Here is a 23,151-nt window from a genome sequence, read left to right as displayed (position 1 = left end):
TGTTTTCTGGATAAATAATGCACATTCCGTTAGGTACCTTTACACATCTGGTAGAACATTTGGCATAATTAAGATGTTTTTGAAAGAAGTCTCTGAGGAGACTGCATTTATTTAACCAAAGTTAAAGTAAAAACAGTAATATTGTGAAATATTACAATCTATATGGTTTTCTATCTTGATATATTTTAAATAGTGATAACAAACCTGAATTTTCATCAGCCATATTCAGTCTTCAGTGTCACATGATCCTTACTCAGTTATTAATGGGTCTCAATTCTTAAAAATGTTTCTTATTGTTATCCATGTTGAAATAAGTTTTTTGTTTAAAATTGTTGTGATTTTTTTCTGGACAGTTTGATGAATAGGAAAACAGAATTTAAAAAAAAGTTATTTTGTAACATTAGATGCATATAAAATATTATTATTAGTAACTTTATAAATGTACTGTCACTTTTGATCAATTTAATGCAAATTTGCTGAATAAAACATTTTTACAAACTTTTGATAATAATAAGAAATGTTTCTTGAGCAGCAAATCAGCATACAAGGAACAGGGTTAGCAAATTAGATATAAGCCAAATTAAAATATTTAAATAATCATGTGACACTGAAGACTGGACAGCTTTACATCACAGATTATGTAATATTATACAGTACTGACCAAAAGTTTGGACATACCTTCTCATTCAAAGAGTTTTCCTTATTTTCATGACTATGAAAATTGTAGTCACACAGAAGGCATCAGAGAGTGATGGGGTGCTGCGCTAGATGACCTGGCCTCCACAGTCACCGGACTTGAACCCAATCGAGATGGTTTAGGGGTGAGCTGGACCGCAGACAGAAGGCAAAAGGGCCAACAAGTGCTAAGCATCTCTCGGGGAACTCCTTCAAGACTGTTGGAAGACCATTTCAGGTGACTACCTCTTGAATCTCATCAAGAGAATGCCAAGAGTGTGCAAAGCAGTAATCAAAGCAAAAGGTGGCTACTTTGAAGAACCTAGAGTTTGACATATTTTCAGTTGTTTCACTCTTTTTTGTTATGTATATAATTCCATTTATAATTCCACATGTGTTAATTAATAGTTCTGATGCCTTCGTGTATCTACAATTTTCATAGTCATGAAAATAAAGAAAAGTCTTTGAATGAGAAGGTGTGTCCAAACTTTTGGTCTGTAGATCATATATATATATATATATATATATATATATATATATATATGATCTACAGACCAAAAGTTTGGACACACCTTCTCATTCAAAGAGTTTTCTTTAATCTTACAAACATTTGACCTGTACTGCTGATGGAAGATTGTGTAGGCTATATGAGATAATGTGGAGTTTATTTTTGCATTAGGATTTGTGAAATAGGCTACATTTCACATTAATGCATGTTTGCATGTTTCTGCGTAGGTCAGCAAAAAGTTCCCCAAGCGTTTTTAAAAGGAGGCTCTACTTCATTTTATGTCAGATCACTCATTCAGATGATGACCTGTGCTGACGGCACCTTTATGTGACCACTGAAAATTGATTGAGGTGAAAAGTACCAGGAATGTGTGCAGTGATATAACATTTTATAAAGGTTGGTTTCATGCTTCACCACTCTTCAGCATGTACCAGCTGTGTACACATCCTATTCAGAGAGGGAGAGAGAAAGCGTGTGGAACAGAGAGAGCAGATAGCAGCATTTTTAAGCCTGTCTGCACAGAGATAGGTATTTCATAGACTTCTGTCAGACTGGCTATTTCAAAAACACATAATTATCAACAAAAGCACAAAAGCTTGGGAAGACATTGGTTTAATTAGGAGGAATGTGTTGCCAAACTCCAAATACACACAGCTTAAGAGAGAGAGAGAGAGAGAGAGAGAGCTGTTAGAAGTTAATCAACATTAGCCTTAATGATAAGGCCTCAGAGAAAATGTTGCAGACACACAGCGCGACACAAAACCACATTGTTTGTCTTGGGTTTCCAAGAAATTATCCTTATTTCGCTTTAGAAACAGAAGACGAAGAAAAAAAAAAACACACCATCGTCTCTCTGTTCCTCTTCTCCTACTGCCTGTCAGAAGAAAGGACAGAAAGGAGGGGAGCGCGAGACGGCGAATCGGTCAGCAGACACGCTTTTCGCGCGCTTCCAGCAGCTCGCGCTGTGCAGATAACGCGGGAATGTCAACGGTTTGACAGGCTTCCGACGGGTTACTCTCTTTCATCTCTGCCGTTGACAGCGCGGTTTAAAGCTCTGTTTGTACTTCTATCTAAATTTGTGTTTTTAGAATGTTTTCGTGGGCTCGTGAGGGAGGAAGAGAGTGAAAAGCTGTTCTACGGCACAAGCGTCCCTGTGATCTGAGGTGAAAACACACGTGAAAACACACAAGGCTAATTATTGGATTCAAGGGTTTAAACAGTTTGCCATCAAACAATAGGCACATATTTTATTCAGTGCTATTTTCTTCAGTTTGTTAGTTAGTCTCCTTCACTACACTAATTAATAATATGTGTTGAAAAAAAAGTATATACTTGCGTAGTGTAGTCCAGTGGTTCACAACCAGGGGGCCGGGACCCACTAGAGGGCTTCAGTATGCTTTCAAGGCATAACAAGATGATTTAAAATAATTAAATGGAAATGGAAATTGATGAAATCTTAAAAAGTCATGTACAATTTTATAACAAATCGATCATCATATTTTTTATTTTATTTTTTTAATCTTTTATTTTATTGGGCAGAAATTGCTATTTGTGAGGTGGGGGGTGTACCCTGTAATCATTGCAAATCATTCAGCAGTAAAAGATAAACCCTTCAAAACATTCAGTTAAACTTCTTGAATAACGGAATTTGGTTATTTTAAATATTTATAAATGTTTTAATTATTAAAGCAATATATGTTTATTAATGTTATTACAAATGAGTGTAATCATGTTTTAATAACATTACATTCGTATTTATGAAGGTGATAATGAAATTAATTCTGTAACAGATTTAATATTAATATTTAATATGAACCATTTCATTGAAATAGTTACTTATAGTAAATCCGTTTAAATCAAAGTGTAGCCTACTGTATATGACATTTCCATCTATTGAATGTAATAATCATTTAAACCTTATATAAAGTAATGCTTTTGATTAATGTTATTATATAAATTCATGTCATCTGTTTTCTTTATTTTATTATTTTATTTTCAGACCACTATAAACTCGTTCATACATCATGGAGAAAACAAAAGTAGAAAGGTCTTGGGAGGAAATTGCGTCCCTGAGTGTTTGTGGATTGTTTTTTCTTTGAAGGTCATTAGCCATCAGTGATTTAAGTAATCACTGCACTAATCTTTACACTAAGGTTTAATATATGCTAATAGCAACACTAATTGACAATGTCACAAACAATGTCTTATTTGACTGCTGTGAAAATATTTAAATTGGGTGTTTTCCTTATTGAGCCTGAGCGAAATAAACATTCAAACATCATCCAATATCTGTTCAGACAGAGAAAGCAAGTTTAACCTAGCCTGAACTGTACCACTCAATACTACAATTATTCATTCCCTACATTATTTTAGCAATATCAGACCAGAGAGGACATCAAAACATATATCTGAGCAATTATTAGAGGTCTGTATTTCATGAAATTGAAATTAAATGCGAGCAACACTACAGTGTTTGACAAGAGCAGCCTTAGGACTGCCTCAGAAGAGTATTTTGTTCTCCTTCTTCACTCTTTTTCAAAAGCCACCTTTTTCTGACCTCAGTTTTAATCAGTACTTACTGACCCTGTCACCTGGTCATAATCTCCAGTGTATTGGATTTAGCAAGGGTCTATATTAAGATTCAGGCCCTTGGCGAAGCTAGAAGTTTTTTAATTTTCCTGTGACATTAAGACACCTCGGCTGTAGGGCATACTCCGTTGCACATGAAACCCTGCAAGAGGAATGGGAAAAGCAAGGTGTCTCTGTGAATAGAGCAGAACTGCTAGCAGAGGGGTGCAAAAACACCAGGCTGGCGAGATTCCTTGCAATATTCCATGAAATCTGAAATTTCATGAAAAGAATAATGACACTTAAACCATTTGCAAGCAGACACGCAAAACACACACTCCCATTTATGAATTCAATCTAATATTATCTCAAGCAACACTCAATATCTTGTCCTCAATCTCTCTTCAATCATATGAGATTGTGCCGCTTTAATTTTCAGTGGGGAGAAATGCATGAGTGGTACTCTAGAATACAAAGTTCATATCTACTAATCATTTAATTATGATCGGTAAATCTAATGAAGCGAAAAGATTAATTAAGTGGCATTTCCTTGATGCTCTGATTGATTTAGAATTACGTCTTTCCACAAGAAGCTCAATAATAATTAATAAATTATTTGAATAAATTAAAAAGACACTTGCAGATCGATGAATAAGACTGTAGTCAAACAGAAATACGTCCCCTTTCAAAAGTAGTCTTGATTATTTATTTGTGTGTTTACTTATCTAACAAATACAGTATATACATTGCAGTGCAACATGATAATAAACTAAATCAATTTTCATATCTAGATATATACACTGAAAACAAAATTGATGTAGAAACAATTTCTGCTCAGAAATTCCTTGTAAATTTTACAAATAATTACAAAGAAACAGCAGTTATCAGTTTTGATTAACTTTCTAACAAATTTTTAAATTTTAATACTATTTATTTTGTAAAAAGTCCTTCAATAATCTTTGATGTATTTATTTATGTATTTTGTTATTTTTTTATGTCTATCTAAATTAAAAAAATAAAAAAATAAATAAATAAATTATAACTATAAATATAAATATAAATTAAATATTATAAATATAAATTTAATTTATGTGTATATAGATCTATCTATTAGCTATTAGCTGTCTAATAACTATTGAAAGAACATTCTATAAAGTGATCACAAAAGTTAGCATGTCTTTGTTGGTTTGTGGTTGAACTGAAAATATATTTTAAAGCAACAGTCCATGTAACTGGCTTTGAAAATATCTCTCCCACAGCCCAGGCATCTTTATCTCTCCAGATGGACTTGCACTCCAAGGTGCTTTTTATTCGCAAAGGAATTTTGCATGATGTCTTGAAAACAGCAGCAACAACAGGCTTCGTATCAGCGCGATCAAAAGAGAATAAATGGTGCTGTCAATGTCTACGTAGAGGAAAATGGGCTGTTTGAATGACTTCTATACTGTCATGAGACCCAATGGTTGAAGAACAAAGGACGAGTATTGTCATTTACATTCATTTTGCAGATGATTTTATCCAAAGTGACTTACAAATGAGGACCATTGCAAGTAGTCAACACCAGCAAACATTAGTGAAGTCAAGAGATAACACGATGTGAAATGATTCTTATGCAGAAGGTTCAGGATCCTATAGAAACATATTTTCTTTGTGAGATAAAATCATTATAATCAAACAAACCGCGATAGAGGGATTAAACAAAAGATGTTTATACACTAACCCTCAACTGGTTCCATGTCTATGCGACACCACCACAGATGTGTTAACAGATGCATTCATCACCATTTTTTCAGGATGTGCAGAAGGAGGATGTAGATGCGATTAGCCTCCTGGCTGAGGAGCCCTGGTAGTGCTTGGGAATGGTCGTCATGGATAAGAGCAGAGGGGTGACAGTGATGTATGGCTCCTGGAGCTCAGCAGTATTTGCCTGCTGATTACCTTATAGCAACTTGAATATGGAAACTCTGCTGAATCTGTTAGTTGATGCTTTAGAGTGAAAAAGCATAGATGTTTTATACATAACTGAATAATGTTTACAGGTGAAACCTGTCAAAAGAAATTAGAAATATATTAAGCTTAAAAAAGACCAGCAAGACTGTTCTCATCACCATAAGACCAAAATATGATTTAATATATAAAATATTAAAATGGCATTTATCATATTTATTATTGTTGTATTGTATATGCTATTAAACAGTGAGTTTGCATATATAAGAATACAGCTGTTATTTATGCTATTAAGAATCCTGTTGGAAATATGCTTAATTGTCATTAAAATAATGTTACAATCCAAAAAAAGAAAAAAATCCTAAAAGAAGAAAAGTCTATTTTTTAAGATTCACCCTTGCAGTTCAATCTAGAGATATGCATTCACCAAAAATTAAACATGATGACACTTTATAAATGTTTTTCCGACACCGTTCTGAATCATAAACTGTGCAATGCCATAAAAATTATCCAGTATGACACGTGAAATGAGGTTCAGAGTAAAACTCAAGCGTTTCACCCCTTCAAGCCCATCCCGCTTTGGCCGGAATAAAGATGAGCTGAGTCTTCTGTCTCGGCACATTTGCTCTGTAGTATTAAAAGAGAACATCTTTACCACCAAACATTGCCCTGAGCAAGTCTATTGACTCTCATCTCCAAGAAGAAATGGATCAAATGAAATATTAGATGGCCAACGGTTCCCTGGAGCCAGCGGTGGTTGAGGTCCCGCATTACAGAGCGGATTGTGGTGCCATGCTGAATTGTCTCTGGGTTGGGGGGATGATGAGGTGTTTTGCCAGGGCAGGCCTCAGGTGCCAAATGTGGTGTTGAGAGAAAGCAGGAGAGTAATTCTCCCCGCTGGAGCGAGCTCTCACAGTTTAAACACCCCGGGCACTCGGCCATCTCCGTCTCACATAATAGCATCTACACTGCTGTTTCTACTCACATGCACTTCTTCTGCAGTTTAGTGAGCAGGAGAAAGATGGCATGAAAGAGAGGAAAAATACGGACTGAGAGACAGAGTGAGAGAATGACAGATAGAAAGAAATAAAACGAGAAAGAGGGAGAGAGATAAGACTGTGAAAGTGGGTCAAGGACTCAGTTCAGCCATAATTACAGAAATCCCAACACCACAAGCTGGAAGATCAATCCGGCATGGGATTTAGGAAGCTATTGTCTCTCTCTCTTTTCTCTCTCCCCCTCTCTCTCCTTGTGAATGAATCTGTTTTTGCAGGATTTTTCAACCCCGCCTTTTGCCATCAAGCCCTTTAATTAAGATTAGGCTAGAGCCTCACTTCAAACTCCCAGCAGCAGAATTGAATTTTAAGATGAATCAACCACATTTTACTCCAAAAAATAGAATAAAAATAAACAAATAAAGTAAATGAAAAAAAATAGGATATTATTTCAATGACATTTTCCCCTACTATTGTCATGACTGTAATGTGTTTAATATAGCCATTTTATTACACCATTTATTTTCAGTGGTGATTCTCATTAGACTCTCATTACAGAAACAGACAATGATCTTTTTGGTCTTCGAATCTGATTGGCTGAGAAGCAAGCAATATTCTACTGATAACAGAGCTTCAACCGTTTCACCGTTTGTATCACTGCGCTTGCAGTATTTCTCAAAGGAAGTTTCCACAATTCCACTATCATTTTATAAATTATACTATTTTTGTTTCAAATATGCAGCTTTTTGACCCTTTCGTGAGCAGTGTTGGGCATGTTACTTAAAAAAGGAATTACACAAATAGTAACTAAATTGCATTATTATAAAAGTAACTAATTACCAGGGAAATTGACTTAAAAAAAAAAAAGTCAAATATTTCAAATATCTTGGATGGCCCCAAAATTAAATATGTTAAATGAATGAAATGGACACTAAACAGAATAAATAAATGTTCTAAAACATCGTACACTAATCTACACTATTTTAATGTTGCTGTGAGACAATGTGAGATACACCTATCAAATTCAATATATTATAGTAAATATTATTATCATGAGAAGAACAATAAAACACAATAGATGGGTTAGGACCTTTAAAATGTATTGCACAGACCACAACTGACCAACAGATAAATCTAATAATCAATTTTAAATATACATACACTTTTTGTAGTGCAATGTAAAATTATAAATGTGTCACACAACTTTTACATTGCCCTGGTTTAACCGCAGATTGTGGGTTTCCACAACAGATACGTTTGTCTGAAGGGCTTTATCACACACATCTATTCTCACTGCTGTGTGTGTGCACTTGGATGGGTTAAATGCAGAGCACCAATTCCAAGTATGGGTTAACATACTTGGCAAATGTCTTGAAAAAAAAAAAACATGCCCATGGCAGTCTCTCATGTTTTATGATCCAGGATTAACACCCCATTTCGAATATATTTCTTTGGAGACCTAAAAGGAATGAGGGTATAGGCTACTGTGACTGAATGTGATGCCACAGGTCAGGCTACTTCTGCCGTGTCTAATGGATTCTCATGCATTGCCCTGACATTTACATTGGCAGGAATTATTGACAAAAAGGAGGTGCACCAATAAATTTTATACGTGAAACACTTCACGTGGCATCGAGTGCTGCATCTGAGTTCCCTCTGTTGCCTAGGGCTGTGATACTGCAGAAAGTCCATTAATAAGGAGCAGCAGACAGCTTCATCATGTCCTCTGGTCTGAAGTTAAACCAAAAAAACAATATGAGAAATATGAAAATTATGAATATTAAAAAAAAAAAAGATATTTTCTACAAATAAATAACTTATTTTGTTGAACATATGTTGTAAATAGTTTTTGTTTTGTTGTGCACATAACCACAGTGATGTACAGATTTATTGGTACAGAAACAGACAAAAAGGGATTCATGAAATAAATGAATTTGCACAACAGGGTAGATTTTTTCTCTCTCCAGTTGCTTAAAACAACATCAAATATAAATATTAGATGAAAAACTTTAAAAAACGAATACCGCATAAGAAGACTTTAATTACTTGACATTAAAAAAATAAACATTAACTGAAATAAAATAACGTACTATTATGTAAAACCTGAATTTATTTTATTTTAAGTAGTTGTCAAGGCATCATTGCTCATCTTTGTAAGTTTAATTCATTACTTACTTTATTTTAGTTATTTGCCTAAATATCTAAAATTGAAAATACCCCAGACTAAAATAAAACTTTCACAAAAATCCACAAAATGACCAAACATTTAAAATGAATGTGAAAACAGAATATATAAAAAACTCTTAATTTAATATAATCTACAAAAACTATAATAGCATAAATGACACTAAAATTGAAATGTAAAATATTACTATTATATTATATGAATAATACTATACTATCATCTACTACAATAACTGCACTTTGGTACTGAAACAGTATTTTTGGTAAAAGCAGTATCATAGCACAATTTCAAATATATAAAGATTTAACGGGGATATGATTACAGTACAAGTCAAAATATACTCTCATCTCCAGATAAATCTAATCAGCACAGGTAGAGCTACTGCAAAACAAAACGAGAGATTCTGCACCATCACGTTGCATACGTCAGACATCAAGAGATTGAACACTTCTGCCTATGGACAGCACACAACAGCTGCACTGCAACCTGTCGGCATTTGTGTAAAGCACCCAGTGAATCTCATCTCTCAAAAGCGGAGGCCAGGGACAATGTCCCTGAGAAAGACCGACTGCACATAACTCTGGCCTGATCGGACAGGCCATTCTCTGTATGTGATTGATAATGCCTGTCTAGTGCGAGGTGAAAAACAATGGTGTTTGGCAGCCACCTGATTCGAATGGATTGCAGAAAATGAAATTGATGTGGCTCTGTGGAGACGGGTTGCTTGAACTGCCTCTATCGGGACTGTCATCAATACCATTATTGATCCCAAGGGGAAAATGTTGGCCTGTGCACTCCGCCAGACTAACTGATTAAAATTACCACAAGAGAACGAATGCGAGATTTGATTGGAGGAGAAAACACAGCAGTTTTACAGCAATCTGTCATCAAGATAAGAGGTTTCTTATTCATGCTTCATGAGTCACACTGCTACACAAAGAAATGTGATGATGTACTTCCTCTTTGTCCACTACAAAAAAAAAAAAAAAAAATATATATATATATATATATTATATATTAAAATATATATATATATGTTTTAAAAGCCCAAACAGTCAAACTTCAGTCAAATGGTAGTGTACTTTTCTTTTCAAGTTGCAAACAAATCGAGTCAGTAAGTTAAATTAGAGATCCAGATCAGTCCAATTTGTAAATGATTTAATCTGGTACTGAGTAGGTCACTGATCCGCTTCTTGAGTCAGTTTAATTTTTAAATAAATAATCTTGACCAGTTTTGTGCAGTTGATTCATTGTTTCATTATTTTATAAGATCTGAGTCAAAAGAATGATTTGTTCTCTCATCCGGTTGTTAAGTCAAGCCATCTTAGAAGTGTGAGCTAAAGGAAAACGCCACCGTTTTTCTATATTCAACTATGTTCTTCCCTCAATTTAGATGAGTTGATACGTACCGATGTACATAATGATTCACGAATGATTCAGGATGATGCAAACTTACCTAAGCCTTCTCTTTGGGATTCCCAGCTGCGTTCTACTTTGTCAAGTGGATTAAGGAGTTATGGACCCTCAGACCCTCGATTTTGACCAAGGGAGTGAGTCTGCTTCATTTATACACTTCACATACCACAGTAAAACACAACTGTGACGTCAATGCAGACTGCAATTAATGCAAACAACTATGATATATATAATATATAATAAATCAAATCCATACCAGTTTTGTGAACTGAAACCACTGAAACAGCCTAACTCAAAAGAACAAATCATTTACAGATATGTTATCGTTGTTTCTCTCAGGAGCTCTATTTCTTTGAGAGGGGTATGGTTAATGTCAAGAACTTTTGAGGGACTTAAATTAAGGTCTGTTTTTCACATAAAGCTATCAAGTGACTTTTAAAAACTTAAACTGTATAGTGCAGTATATTGCGGTTCACAAGTCATATTGAGCAGTTTTACGATACTATTATGGTGTTTTGAGGAAATTCTAAACAGTTGTCATGATATGTATTAACAATTCAGCTTTTGTGTGACATTGAAGAAAGCGAGCAATGCAACAACATGAAGGTTAGGTAAACAATGACAGAATTTTCATTTTTTTGTAAACTCCTTCAACTAAGTCGGCTTGCTTGACAAGCTAGAGTTTTAAAGTAGCTTTCTTTACACTGGTTGTCATTTTTATAACAGACTTCTTTACCCTTGGGGACTCAGTATTTTAAATAGTGTTGCAAGTCGCAGACTTAATTTCCCATGCACAATTACACTTTCTCTTCAGAGTCTTCAGCCGGGGGCTGAGAAGCTGGAAAAAGCTTTTAATGAAAGAGAAAAGGGAGTAATGAAGAGACGGGAGTTATCTCCACCAACACTCTTCTTCTTCTTCTTCACTCTGCCGCTCTTTTATCTCTCTCATTACTGGCCTTCCACTAAGTGTTTGTGTTTTATAATGGTTTACTAATATTTGGAAGGTGAGCTGCCCTCTAGAAAGTGCCTGGCGAAGCTTATTGTTGCTAAGGCAGATTTTTTTCATTGTAGCTCTGTGGCTTCTTGCAACACAGCAACACTGATTTACTGAATAGTGTGAGGTTGGGGCGGGGCTATCTGTTTCACTGGCAAATGACTGGGGTTATTTTATAAAATGTTTTAAAAACCTTAACATAGTAAGAATGATTCACCCATAAATTATAATTCTATCATTTACTCTTTCTATATGTCATTCCTAATTGATATGGCTCTTCTGTGGAACCCCAAAACACAAATGTGTTACATCATGTATGGGAGGGGAAAGGTGTAGCATTACAGCAGAATATGCTGCCCATCATAAATAAAATTTTATCTTTAAGGTGTGTTAAAGAATGAAAAACATACAGGTTTAGAATGAATAGAGGATGAGTAATTTATGACAAAATGTGCAATTGGGGGGGGGGGGTGAACTACTTTAGGTGCAAATTCTGGGCAATCTTAGTTGCTTTCAGTAAACTGGGACGGTGATGGTTAAAAAGGTGGTTGATTTGGGCAGTGTCTGTTCTCATGGAGTGAAGCTGATCTCGGGGTGCAGTGATGTATGTGTTTGTTGTTCTTTGGGGACGTGAGGAGAATCCCACTGGGCTGGAACCATATTAGAACCTCAGCACTCAAGCTTATCTCTTCTGATAAGGCACACAGAGACACAAGCGAGAACGAGAGCTCTCTAATGCACTTCTTCACTGATAGAGGAGCGAAAAGGAGGGGAGGGGAGAAGATGGTAAGAGTGTGGAGGAATGAGGAGATGAGAGGTCTTCTGTATGACCGAGCACTAAATTAAATTCGTAAACTGTGTCTAAAACAACCACATATCTGCAAGAAAGGCCTCAGAACGTCTGATTTGGCGTTCCAAAAACGGACATGTAAAATTAATGTCGTCCTTCAACAGTAACCAGATTGTGAGAGACAAAATACATTTTGATGCAAAAAGACTGCTGCTGTGGGCCGCCCATTTGCCTATAATGGGTAATTTGATCATCTTTTGCTGAATTTAGCTAGACAGAAAATAATTCAAGGTCCAAATAACCTATACTATTTTCCTTTGAGAGTAATAAAAAGACATTTACCTCCTTTCGAAAAACAAATAATCCAATTTTGAAATCAGGGCTGCTGGATAACCCTATCAGTGACCTGTTCCAAAGTGAGTCGTATAGAAAACTCGCTCAAACACTTCACACTCGATCAACAACTTTCCAAATCAGTCACATTTGCTGATTTCATTTTCTGTTAGCATTTATGCCAACGACTGAGTATTTAACAGCATGCAGATGCTAAAAAGATTTCAAGGTTCTTTTTTTCCCCTTGGCTTGGTGGTTCACCCTTCAGGGGCACTCTTAAAGGAGTAGTTTACGGCATGTCAGACTAATCTGAATGGCTATGAACAAGCACAAATGAGATTAGACAGACAAATTAGAATGACAAATTATTGTAGGCTATGCAATATTCATTGTATGGAAGCAACTCGAACATTCTTCTAAACTTCTTATTCTTTTGTTCCGTGGAAATCACACGGGTTTGAATTATTATTATGCCTGTATTAATATAATTCTGCAACATTTTTTACAATTAATTAAAAGGTACATTTCTCTTTCTCTCTTTTTTTTTTTTATTTAACTTTGCTTATAGAGCATTATATCAGCACACCAGAATCAAGCAAAAACCACACAGTTGGAGTTTCTTTAATTGTATCCTACTGCCACCTACTGGCCCTTGAACCTGCATGCAGCGCTGTAGCACCTGCGTTCCCCTCATTTGATGTCATCTGCTGTAACTAATGCACATTCTAATTACAATTCATGAGAGGAACATGACAATCTGTGCTTGGCCCATTATAGACGTTGGCTCAGTGTACTGATACTGATCAGAAATGACAGCAGCACCGTTCCAGATCCGCAAAGACAAAGAAATCTCAAAGAGCACAACCAGAGATTGAAACACGGCATGTTAAAGTTCTACCGCATGAAACCCGCTTATCTAAATATAAGACTCCTCTCTGAGATTTTTAGATTTATTTATAAACCACTCGAAGACACAGATAGAAAATATTCACAGCATACACATTACAAAAGAACATGTCACAACCTTTCCAAGGATAACGAAGCGTTTTAATATATGATCAAGGTGAATAAATTCAAAAGAATTGTTTAACACCTAAAGGATTCAAATAGGACTTTATAGGTTTTAAAACATAAATGAATAAATATGGTACTTAAGATGGCACTAATGTAGTGCATTATAAACCATCCCTTTTTAGGGATCATTAAAGGCATAGTTCACCAAAAATAACAGTTCTGCTATCATCATCTCTGTCTCATGTAACTTCAAAATTATATGACTCACTTTCTTCTGCAGAACATAAAAGATCTTTAATTAAGGATGCTCTTTTTCATGCATTAACACTGAATGTGGACAAAGGCTTTTAAGCTTCAAAAAGGATGCAAAGGCATCATAAAAGTGAATCGATTAAAAAAAAAGAGTGGCCAGGATATTCTTTAAAAATTATTTTGTGTTTCATAGAAGATAGAAGTCATATAGATTTGGAATGAAAGGAGGGAAGAAAAAAATAATTTAACATACAGAACTATTTCCTCATAACGGACATTAAACAAGACCCTCGCACCCTTATACACAAACACACACGCACACAGACAGACATAAACACACACACACACACACACACTCGTGCTATGGTACTGTAGACATGATGCCACATTCTGTTTCGGCTGTGTGAGAACTTTCTCAAGTTCTCCAGCAGTTTTAGCCTCGCAGTTTAAACATCAGTCATCCAGTCAACATCATCTCTGGTCTGGCTCAGCTCGTGTGCTGCTGTGAATGTTCATGGTCCATGTTTTGTGGTCTGAAGGATGCCAGATGTCTGTTTTAAGCATGTTTCAGCCTTGCATACTCAAAGTGGGCTCACATATCCACGTCCCCATCATACGCCAGAGCCACTGCCTTCTGTGGACTGCTGCTGGGACTGTCCTCTTGGTTTTTACTGAAATGCAAAACGTGCATATGCAAGCATGCAACAATGTCTAAATACATTTAAATTCAAAACAACCACTTAAAATACGATTTGAGTCAAACTTTGTTGCAGTATAAACTATCACCACTAGAGTGCAGAACATACATTGACAAATTTCGGTTGCACTTTATTTTACAGTATGTGTACTTAATGGACTTATAGTGTACTTACAGTGTATTTATTAAGAAAGTTCTGGTAATACAAGGTAACTACATGGGATAGGTTCAGGGTTAGTACCTAGTTATTACATAGTTATCGTAAAGTGCCAGTTATTTATTCAAGAGATAATGTTCAGTCAGGCAGTCATTATGGCAAAATAAACCAACAGGAGGGTGATTAGGACCTTGATTGTTTTATTATGTGAGAAGAAAGAAAGTGATAGAGTCATAAGAAAAACATTAAACTAGTACAGCCATGTAAAAAGTCAGCCTCACCACAGTAGAAAGGACATAAAGATGAGGAGGAGGATCACAAAAAACCCGGCCGCCATCAGCCCGTACACCCACAACTTGACACGGCCATCTGTCAATCAAAAGAAACATGAATCATCTGGTTGAGAAAACTCTCATCAGAATGATTCAGAGAAGGCTTGGGAGAAATTGCTGACCATTATCTGTCAATCAAATAATCTACCCGATACAGTGCTGCAGGGATGACGTGTGAGTTTTTGGTTAAATATCTGAATTAAGGTGTGTGTTTAACACAAGCTCAATATACTTTCATGTCTTATTCTACAACATAAACTGCATCATTAATACCCCATTTGGATTTTTTAAAAAGGTTTTACTCATCTTGAAAAAGGCGGTTGCTAACAAGTGGTGAAATGGGGCAACAACAAGTTTTCAGGACATTAAACATCACACCAAACAGGTTAACTTATCTACTCACTAGTCAGCCTCATTGCATCTTTAATCATGCTTTTGCAAACTACTCTAACTCAAACTATCAGAGAACTGTTTTTTTAGTACCTGGTCCAAGAGGCTGCAGTGCCCAGTCCTGGATGTGGTGCTCTGGTCTAAGACGGCCTGCGGTGGTCTTCACATCTGCCTTCTTATGGTCCAGCCCTGGGGTTCTGGTACAGTAGTCGAGGAACCCATGAGAGGTCATGACCTCCGTGAAGCCCTTCTCACAACCACAGACTTCATTCTAACAGAAAGACAGAGAGAGTGATGAGAGAGAGACTGGTGACAGCTAGATATTGAAAAGTGCTGTTTTCCACATATGGAGCTATTCAGTTGTTAATTGCACGGCATTAGAAGGTGAGATGAATAATACCGGCATTTATATGTCACCATAACAGACTGTCAATTGAGACCACACTTTATAAACTCTCAGCATCTGTCACAGTTCATTTCCATATAAAAACAGTATTCACTGCTGGTAAATGTTACATTGTTGTAAAACATGGACTGGGTGATGTAACCATAACAGCAGTTGTATTGTATTCTCAAGAACACGTCATATTTAGCTGTAGACAATGGACAGTTTTTTTTCCTATTAAATCGTTAACCCTATTTATGATTCAAATACAAGAACAAGAGTAAGAATATATTTTAAAATGTTCCATTTTAATTTTAATTTTAGTTTAATTATTTTTGCAGATATTTCCTTAGTCGATTTTTATTTCAGTTCAGTCTTAGTAATTTTAGTACTTCAACTTCAACTTATTTAATTTAGTTGTATAATGCCCCCTCAGATTTCAGATTTTCAAATAGTTGTATCTCAACCAAATATTGGCTTATTTATTCCGCTTTCAGATGACGTATAAATCTCAGTTTTGAAAAATGTACCATTATGTCTGGTTTTGTGGTCCAGGGTCACAGATTTTCTTTCAGCATGATTTCAGTTATGTCAATGATTTTTAATTGCTTTAGTTTAATTAACTAACAATACTGGGAGGAAGGAGAGGAAAATTTGGTAAATTCTAATAAATAAATAAAAAAATTTGTCAGAATTAAAAAAACAACAACAAAAACAACAAAAACACATTTTGGATGAATGATTAAGATTGTGTGTCCACAGTGTTCTGGGTGTCACCTGTGTGCAGAAGGAGAAGGGTTTGGTGCAGGGAGGGTGACACTGTCGTACGGCAGAGGGCTGGTTCTGAGCAATGCAGCCTCCTAAGATAAAAGATAAAAATGCACTAAGATTAAAATCTGCCATTGTGCGTTCCCATGCTTGAAAAGCTATTAAAAATAGGATAGTAAATAAGATGATTTCTGAATTAATGCATTCTTAATGCAGTAGTGCACACCTGTGACATTGACTCCATCAGAGCGTTGGCACCAAACCAGTCTACGGTTATGCCTCCATTCACCGGTCATCCATTCATAACTAAGACATGTTCCTCCTGGAAGAACAGACAAAAACACACTGCAGTGCTTTTCTGGTTTAGTGTCTGAACAACACTTCCTGTCTATCACTTCTCAGTCTTGGAGCTATTTTCACAAATAGCCAGAGGAAATAAAAGTATGGCAAAACAACAGCTTGGAAATGTTCTAGGTGAAGAGAGGAAGAGAGAAACGGGTTTATTTGGGTTTATCTTTTAAATGTGGAGGACTGGTACTTCATCAATATCTGTGAATCAGTGTGTTGGAAATACATAGCGTGTGAAAAAAATAACAAAATATATACATTTTAACCTTAAAAAATAAATTTGACATTATTTCACAAAAAAAAATCTAACTTCATTTTCACCTAAAATGCACTTTACTGTTTATTTTATACAGTAAAAAAGTTATATTGTGAATGCGTAATATTGTGAATGATGGCAAAGTGGATTTTTTTAGCAGCATTACTCCAGTCTTTAGTGTCACATTATTTAGAAATCGTTCTAATATTACAAAAATAAATAAAAAATCAGACTGTTTGGTGTTTTCTTCTCTGGCTTCCCACAAACCTCGGCATGGCCGTGTCTCATACATCTGGCTGGGACAGGTGTCCTGGTTCTCCGGGACCTGGGTGACTATGGCTCTAGAACGAGCCTGTCGACCCCATGTCTCAAAACTCCGTCCATCCAAACACAGCAGCTGACACAAACTCCAAGGTGACCATTTGGTTAGGTGACATTCTCCTGACGTGCGAGATGGAAATTACAGCCGATGAGCAGTTGCAAAGAGCTCCTCGAGATCAAAGGTGCTGATTCATCACTAACGAACTCTTCATTAGGATCAATATCACTATCAAAACATCACTAAGGTGTAATTATTTAGCTGTGTGTTTAGTGGGATGCAGACCTGGACATGGGATTGTGCAGGGCTGCAGTAACTCAGTCTCGCTGACTTTGCTCTGTGAGTTTCCTACACACATTTTATCCTCTACTGGAATGGGCTGAGGAGGACCTGAAAGAGAACCCCAGTGCACTACACAGGATATTTCCCTCCGACTTACACCCTCGCCACAATCGGCCCCCTGCAAACAGACAGACATAGATTACAGAGAGAGCGCTAGAGGATTTCAGCTGTCTAAAGATCTAAAGATCTAAATAGTGATGTTCTTTTTGGCTATTTAGATGTATTATTCATTTTCTGTGTGCTGCTGAAATATATCAGGTAATTCTTCTAGATTTCAGTTATTTAGGAAGTGTAAATCTGGTGGGTAGAAAGAAACCACCCCAGATTTAACCATAATATAATATAATATAATTGGCTCATAACACTGTAAAGAGGCCTCCGCATGGGCTTGTGTCCAACACGCCAAATGATTCACAGCCAGAGAGTGTTTCTGAACGCTTGCGGTTCTGATTGGCTAAAAAAAAGTGTGTTGCTTCCCTGAATCATGTTTTTTTTTTTTTTTTTTTTTTTTTTAAGCTGCTTACAGAACCCAGGTCTGTCATAGAGGCTCATTTGGTTGCTCAGGCCATCTATTTCAGTGAGGCTGGAGTGAGATTTTACACATGGTATAAAAATGCACCTTTAATTGGTAGCATTTATTCTACTAAAAAGACCTGCTGAGACACTAATGAAGGAACTTTCTATTTTATTGACAATTTATTTGTATCTATGAAGACCTGCTTATTTCATCGAGCTTGCGGCGTTCGATTGCGTCGGAGAATTGTGGGGGATTGGCTGCATGATTTTCTTTATGTTATGTCTTGTTGAAATGTTATGTTTGCATGAATTTGAAATTTACTTATAATTTATGGACAGCACTTTGGTCCATTTTAACGGGTTTGAAAGTGCTTTGTAAATAAAACTTGAGTTGAGTATTAGTTTCTTAATTTCCCGTATATCATATACTTTTAGTTGCTAAATGAAACACAAATACAACTTTGAATAGGGTTTTCTTCAATACCATTGTTTACTTATATGTGATGACACATCTGCATTAAGATCTGCGATTGAGAAAGAAAACTCTATCAGAGCTGATTTTATCTCCTATGAGCACAGCGAATACCCTGATATGATGGGTTTGCTTTGACAGTTTAATGGAAAGCAGTAGCCTTCAGCCATGCAAATTTTCTTTAGTCTGATCATTTGTGCATGTAAAGGACAGTGTCTCAGCAACAGATGCAGTTGTTTGCTTGAGTTTAACTCAGTCAGGTGCAGCGCATCAGTTCTACCTCCACCCTGCACGGTCTCCAGTCCCCCAGTCTCCAACTGTAGCATGGCCTGATGGGACAGGGGTGAGTTTGGGAAAGCTGAGATGGACAGGGATGACCTCCTTCTCCGGCAGGCTGCAAAACGACCCTGGACCGTGTCATCTGACCTGGAAAATTCACATAGAACAAGACACAAACACATGGGATCAGAAGTCCAGTGAGAGCTCTGTTTGCACACTGAAGTTTAATAAGCGCCCTGGGAAGTGTTTACTCATGGGGCCTGCAGAGCCTTGAATTGAGATAAATGAGACTGATAAAAGCTTTTAATTAAGTCTCTAACAACAGCCAAGTTCAAGGAAGCATGACTGAACTCTCAAGGGTGTAAACATCTTTCCAAAGATACTAGATTCTTTTTTACTGGCCAGTGTTGAAATGGAAAGCCCCACTTATGTTTTCATTAAAGTTATATTATTATAAAAAATATTAAACATTTATTAATAATAAATAACTAAATTTGTTGTTGTTGTTATTAGAATTATTCATTTTATTTGCCAGTATAAAAAAAAAAACTAAGATTTTTTAAATAAAATATTATATATATATATATATATATATATATATATATATATATATATATATATATATATATATATATATATATATATATATATATATATAATATTTTATTGTGCAATTTTGAGAAGGAAAGCACTACTTATGTTTTCTAAAAAAAAGTTTTAAATTGTTATATAATTATAAAATGTTAATAAATAATAATAATAATAGTAATAATAATAATAATAATAATAATAATAATAATAATAATAATAATAATTATTATTATTATTATTATTATTATTATTATTATTATATAAATTGGAGATCATACTTTGGTTTCCACAGGAGTGTGAACATTCTGACCAGGTGGACCACTCTGTAATCAGGCAGTTAACAGGGCAGCCCACCTCACAGGGGGCAGAGAGCTTTCCACGTGAAGGACCCAGCTGAAAAAAAGAGAAGAAAACAATAAACTAACTGGATTTCTTTGAAAGCTTTGGTTGAGAGAATTCTAGTGAGAAAAGTACAGTTACCTCTTTGCACATGCTCAGTTCCACCAGCTTCCCGTCGCTGCGGACACAGTTCAGGAGTCTGGTCTTCATCCCATGGCCACACACTGCATTTTCACTGAGCTGACAGCTACTCCAGTCTTCACAACATATCAAAACACACTTCACTCCCTGCACTATATCATGTGGGCTGAACGCATTTTACAATCTGTAAATTATTAAAGTGTGTATGCTTGTAACAGCACCTGAGTAAACGTAGGAGTATTTGAGACAGGTTATATTGATACAGACTTGAGTCTGATTTAGATCTGGGCAGGTGTGATCTCCTTCTGGCCACCTCAAGACATTTCTACTCCTCCACCTCAAATCACCGTCATTACAATCCTGGAGGAATGCAAGCATGAATCAGACATGCAAATACACCAATACATAATCTTTCATTTATATCCTAATGGGGACTTCCTATTCATCGTGTTTACAGTAATGCAATTTTCATGTCTAAGAGACAAGACATTCTGGAGGATTTAAAGGCAGTAATTTGTAGCTTATATTTTTGGTAAAGCACTCAGTTGTGCTATTTGAGTTGTAAAATGCTTTTTCAGGACCTCCGTTTAATCATGCACCTTGCAAACAGTGTAATTTTCTATTTATTCATGTGCAATGCCAGGCACTCTAGACTTAAAAATGCATTACGCTAAACACTATTTTCCTTTGCTTTTACTAATGTAGGGATAGGCCACAAGTATTTCTATTGGTAATCAACACAATGGCACAAATGAAGAGCTAAACTTGCAGAAGAAAAATTCCCTTAATATTGTCTGATTATAATTACAAAAGAAAAATCAATGCACCTTTATTTTTTTATATGAATTAAGATTATTTAATCACTGATGAAGTCATTTCTTGTGGGACTCTCAACAGTCCATAATCCAAACGGAAGATGGTAGCTTTTGCTATTCTCCTGGGGTCAGTTTTAAAAAGTTCAGATTTATAAGTATAATAAAACTTTTGTTAACTGTTATGTATTTCAGTACTACTGTGAACCAATTTGTTAAATCCACTGCAATATAATCACTAAGGAATAAACACTTATTTCAATCATCCCATCATGACAAGCTTCCCTCCAACCTAACATTTTATGATCCATTCATCAGCCCCTCCATCTATTCATCCATCAGTCAAACAACTGACCATGGTGCATTTGGTCCACTGGCTCCACTCTGATGTCACACAGTGGGCGGGGCACGGCAGTAGACAGGTCTCGATTCTGATTGGCTTTTCCTCCTGGTCACACAGCGAGTCATCCACAACCTCATCCTGATTTTCTCCTCCCTTTTTCATGCACCTTTAGGCCAGAGACATACAAATTTGATCTTACCCTAAAATGTAGATGTCTAGGGGGATTGTGGCACCTCTTAAGCAAAAAATAAAAATAAAAAAATGTTACAGAGTGAGAGCACAAAAACAACCAGAAAATGTTGTTGAGTTATAACATTACCCATGGTTTCCCATCATCCCCTGACCTCACTTTAGTCTGAAGGACAGAGTTACGACCTCACTTATCTTTAAGAAGCAGAGTTATGACCCCATGAATCTGTTTGGCACTGTTGTGACCTCTCCTCGGATTTGAACGCTGACTTATGAGACAATTTTGCTGTGTGATGAACACAGGATGTTTTATCATTGTGAGGTAAAACACAATATACTGTGCTGCTGTTCTGTGGCAGAACGGGTACACTTTAAAAGACTTTCTCAGTACGAGACAACATATTTTTATTGAAACTTTTTTTTAGTGACTTCAGAGATAATTAGCTTATTTCAAGGCTCAACGTAATGATCTCACTGGATTTTGCTGGTCCGGAAGCCCTCTCCGCACACAGGCTGGGTTGATCCAGAGTTCTTGAGATTGTTTGGTGGGTTTAGGACACACATGGACCAGGACTCCACTTCCCACACATACTGACTGCATTCAGAGTAACAGGGCAGTACCTCAGACACCTGATCACAGACAAGATGTTTATAGTTAGGGCAGCATGCACACAATTGTGTGGTTTGTGTGTCTCTGTGTACACAAGCATGTAAAGAAAAAAAATATAGCATTCTAATTCTTATATAAGCAGACACATAAACACATAAGTGCAAAATATTATGAACACAAATACACACAATTCTCTAGGGGACTCACCTGAGCCTTTGTAGATATTCATATCAGCAGAACATGACCGGCAGCAAAACCACAGAGGGGATAGGAAAGAAGTGAAAAGAAAATAAATTGAAAAGAGACAAAATGAAAATAATGGTAAAAGGGAAAGAAAAATTGGAAAATGTAAAGGAAGGAAATGAGAAATGAAATGGAACAGACACATAACGAAAAATATATGAAAGGCAGAGGAAATGAATGGGGAAAGAAAGAAGAAATGAAAGGGGTGAAAAGGAAGAGAAAAGCAATAGTGTAAGGGAGAGTAAAGCAATAAGTAAACAAAGAAAAGAAAAGAAAAGAATGGGAAATAGAAAGGGAACCAGGAACCGAAAATTAAAGCAATGGAATGGGAAAAGAAACAAAGAAGGGGAAATGGAATGGATGCAGAAGCAGAGTATATTAAAGTAAGAGAAAATTAATGGGGGAAAGAAAAGGGGAAGGGGAAAGAAAAAGGAAGGAAATGTAAAGAATATTGCAATGTAAAGGAAACGGAAAAGGGAAGGAACAGGAAAAGAAAATGAAAGAAAAGGGAAAGGAAATGGAATTAATGCAGAGCGAAAAGAAAAAGAAAAGGAGGGAAGAGGAATGTAAAAATAAAGGAAAGCAAAGGAAGATGGAACACGGAAAAGGGAAAAAAGGGAAAAAGGAAAGGACATATTTTCCATTAGTTTCTATTGGAACATGTTTGACCCCACCATAGATTCGTTATTTAGTGGTTCATTTATATGAGCGAAACTGAGCTGAAGTAAAAGTCTTGCCGACTCCAGTTCAGATCCATCAAACTTTAATGTTGCTTGACCTGCCCTGATGAAATATAAAATAAAAAGAGTGAAATAAAAGGAAAAGGCAAAAAGCAGGGGAGATAAGAGGTTCACTCCCTGGAGGTCTTGGTCCTCTCCAGTCTTGTCTTAAAAGAACAGCAAGTGGTTGAGAAACATTGTGGAAACCTGGGGAAGACCCCCAAAG

General features: G+C 36.1%; 1 protein-coding gene across 1 annotated transcript in view; it reads right to left on the bottom strand.

The window, feature by feature from the left end:
- Nucleotides 1-13,381: 13,381 nt before the first annotated feature.
- The window catches only part of LOC113055316 (thrombospondin type-1 domain-containing protein 7B-like), a 47,845-nt gene continuing 38,075 nt past the window's right edge, over nucleotides 13,382-23,151 (bottom strand). The window contains exons 16-29 of the mRNA XM_026221540.1: nucleotides 22,171-22,176; nucleotides 21,829-21,983; nucleotides 21,177-21,330; nucleotides 20,231-20,369; nucleotides 20,010-20,125; nucleotides 19,808-19,922; nucleotides 18,940-19,085; nucleotides 17,615-17,789; nucleotides 17,278-17,451; nucleotides 16,633-16,728; nucleotides 16,416-16,498; nucleotides 15,347-15,524; nucleotides 14,813-14,900; nucleotides 13,382-14,348 (exon numbers count right to left, since the gene is read on the bottom strand). Coding sequence (XP_026077325.1) covers nucleotides 14,270-14,348; nucleotides 14,813-14,900; nucleotides 15,347-15,524; nucleotides 16,416-16,498; nucleotides 16,633-16,728; nucleotides 17,278-17,451; nucleotides 17,615-17,789; nucleotides 18,940-19,085; nucleotides 19,808-19,922; nucleotides 20,010-20,125; nucleotides 20,231-20,369; nucleotides 21,177-21,330; nucleotides 21,829-21,983; nucleotides 22,171-22,176 — 1,704 coding nt within the window. The 3' untranslated portion in view covers nucleotides 13,382-14,269. The remainder of the gene's footprint in view (nucleotides 14,349-14,812; nucleotides 14,901-15,346; nucleotides 15,525-16,415; nucleotides 16,499-16,632; nucleotides 16,729-17,277; nucleotides 17,452-17,614; nucleotides 17,790-18,939; nucleotides 19,086-19,807; nucleotides 19,923-20,009; nucleotides 20,126-20,230; nucleotides 20,370-21,176; nucleotides 21,331-21,828; nucleotides 21,984-22,170; nucleotides 22,177-23,151) is intronic.

This window comes from Carassius auratus, chromosome 36, assembly GCF_003368295.1.
Source record: "Carassius auratus strain Wakin chromosome 36, ASM336829v1, whole genome shotgun sequence".
Classification (NCBI taxonomy): Eukaryota; Metazoa; Chordata; class Actinopteri; order Cypriniformes; family Cyprinidae; genus Carassius; species Carassius auratus.
The sequence above is the reverse complement of the archived record's forward strand: the minus strand, read 5'-3'. Positions and strand labels throughout refer to the sequence as shown.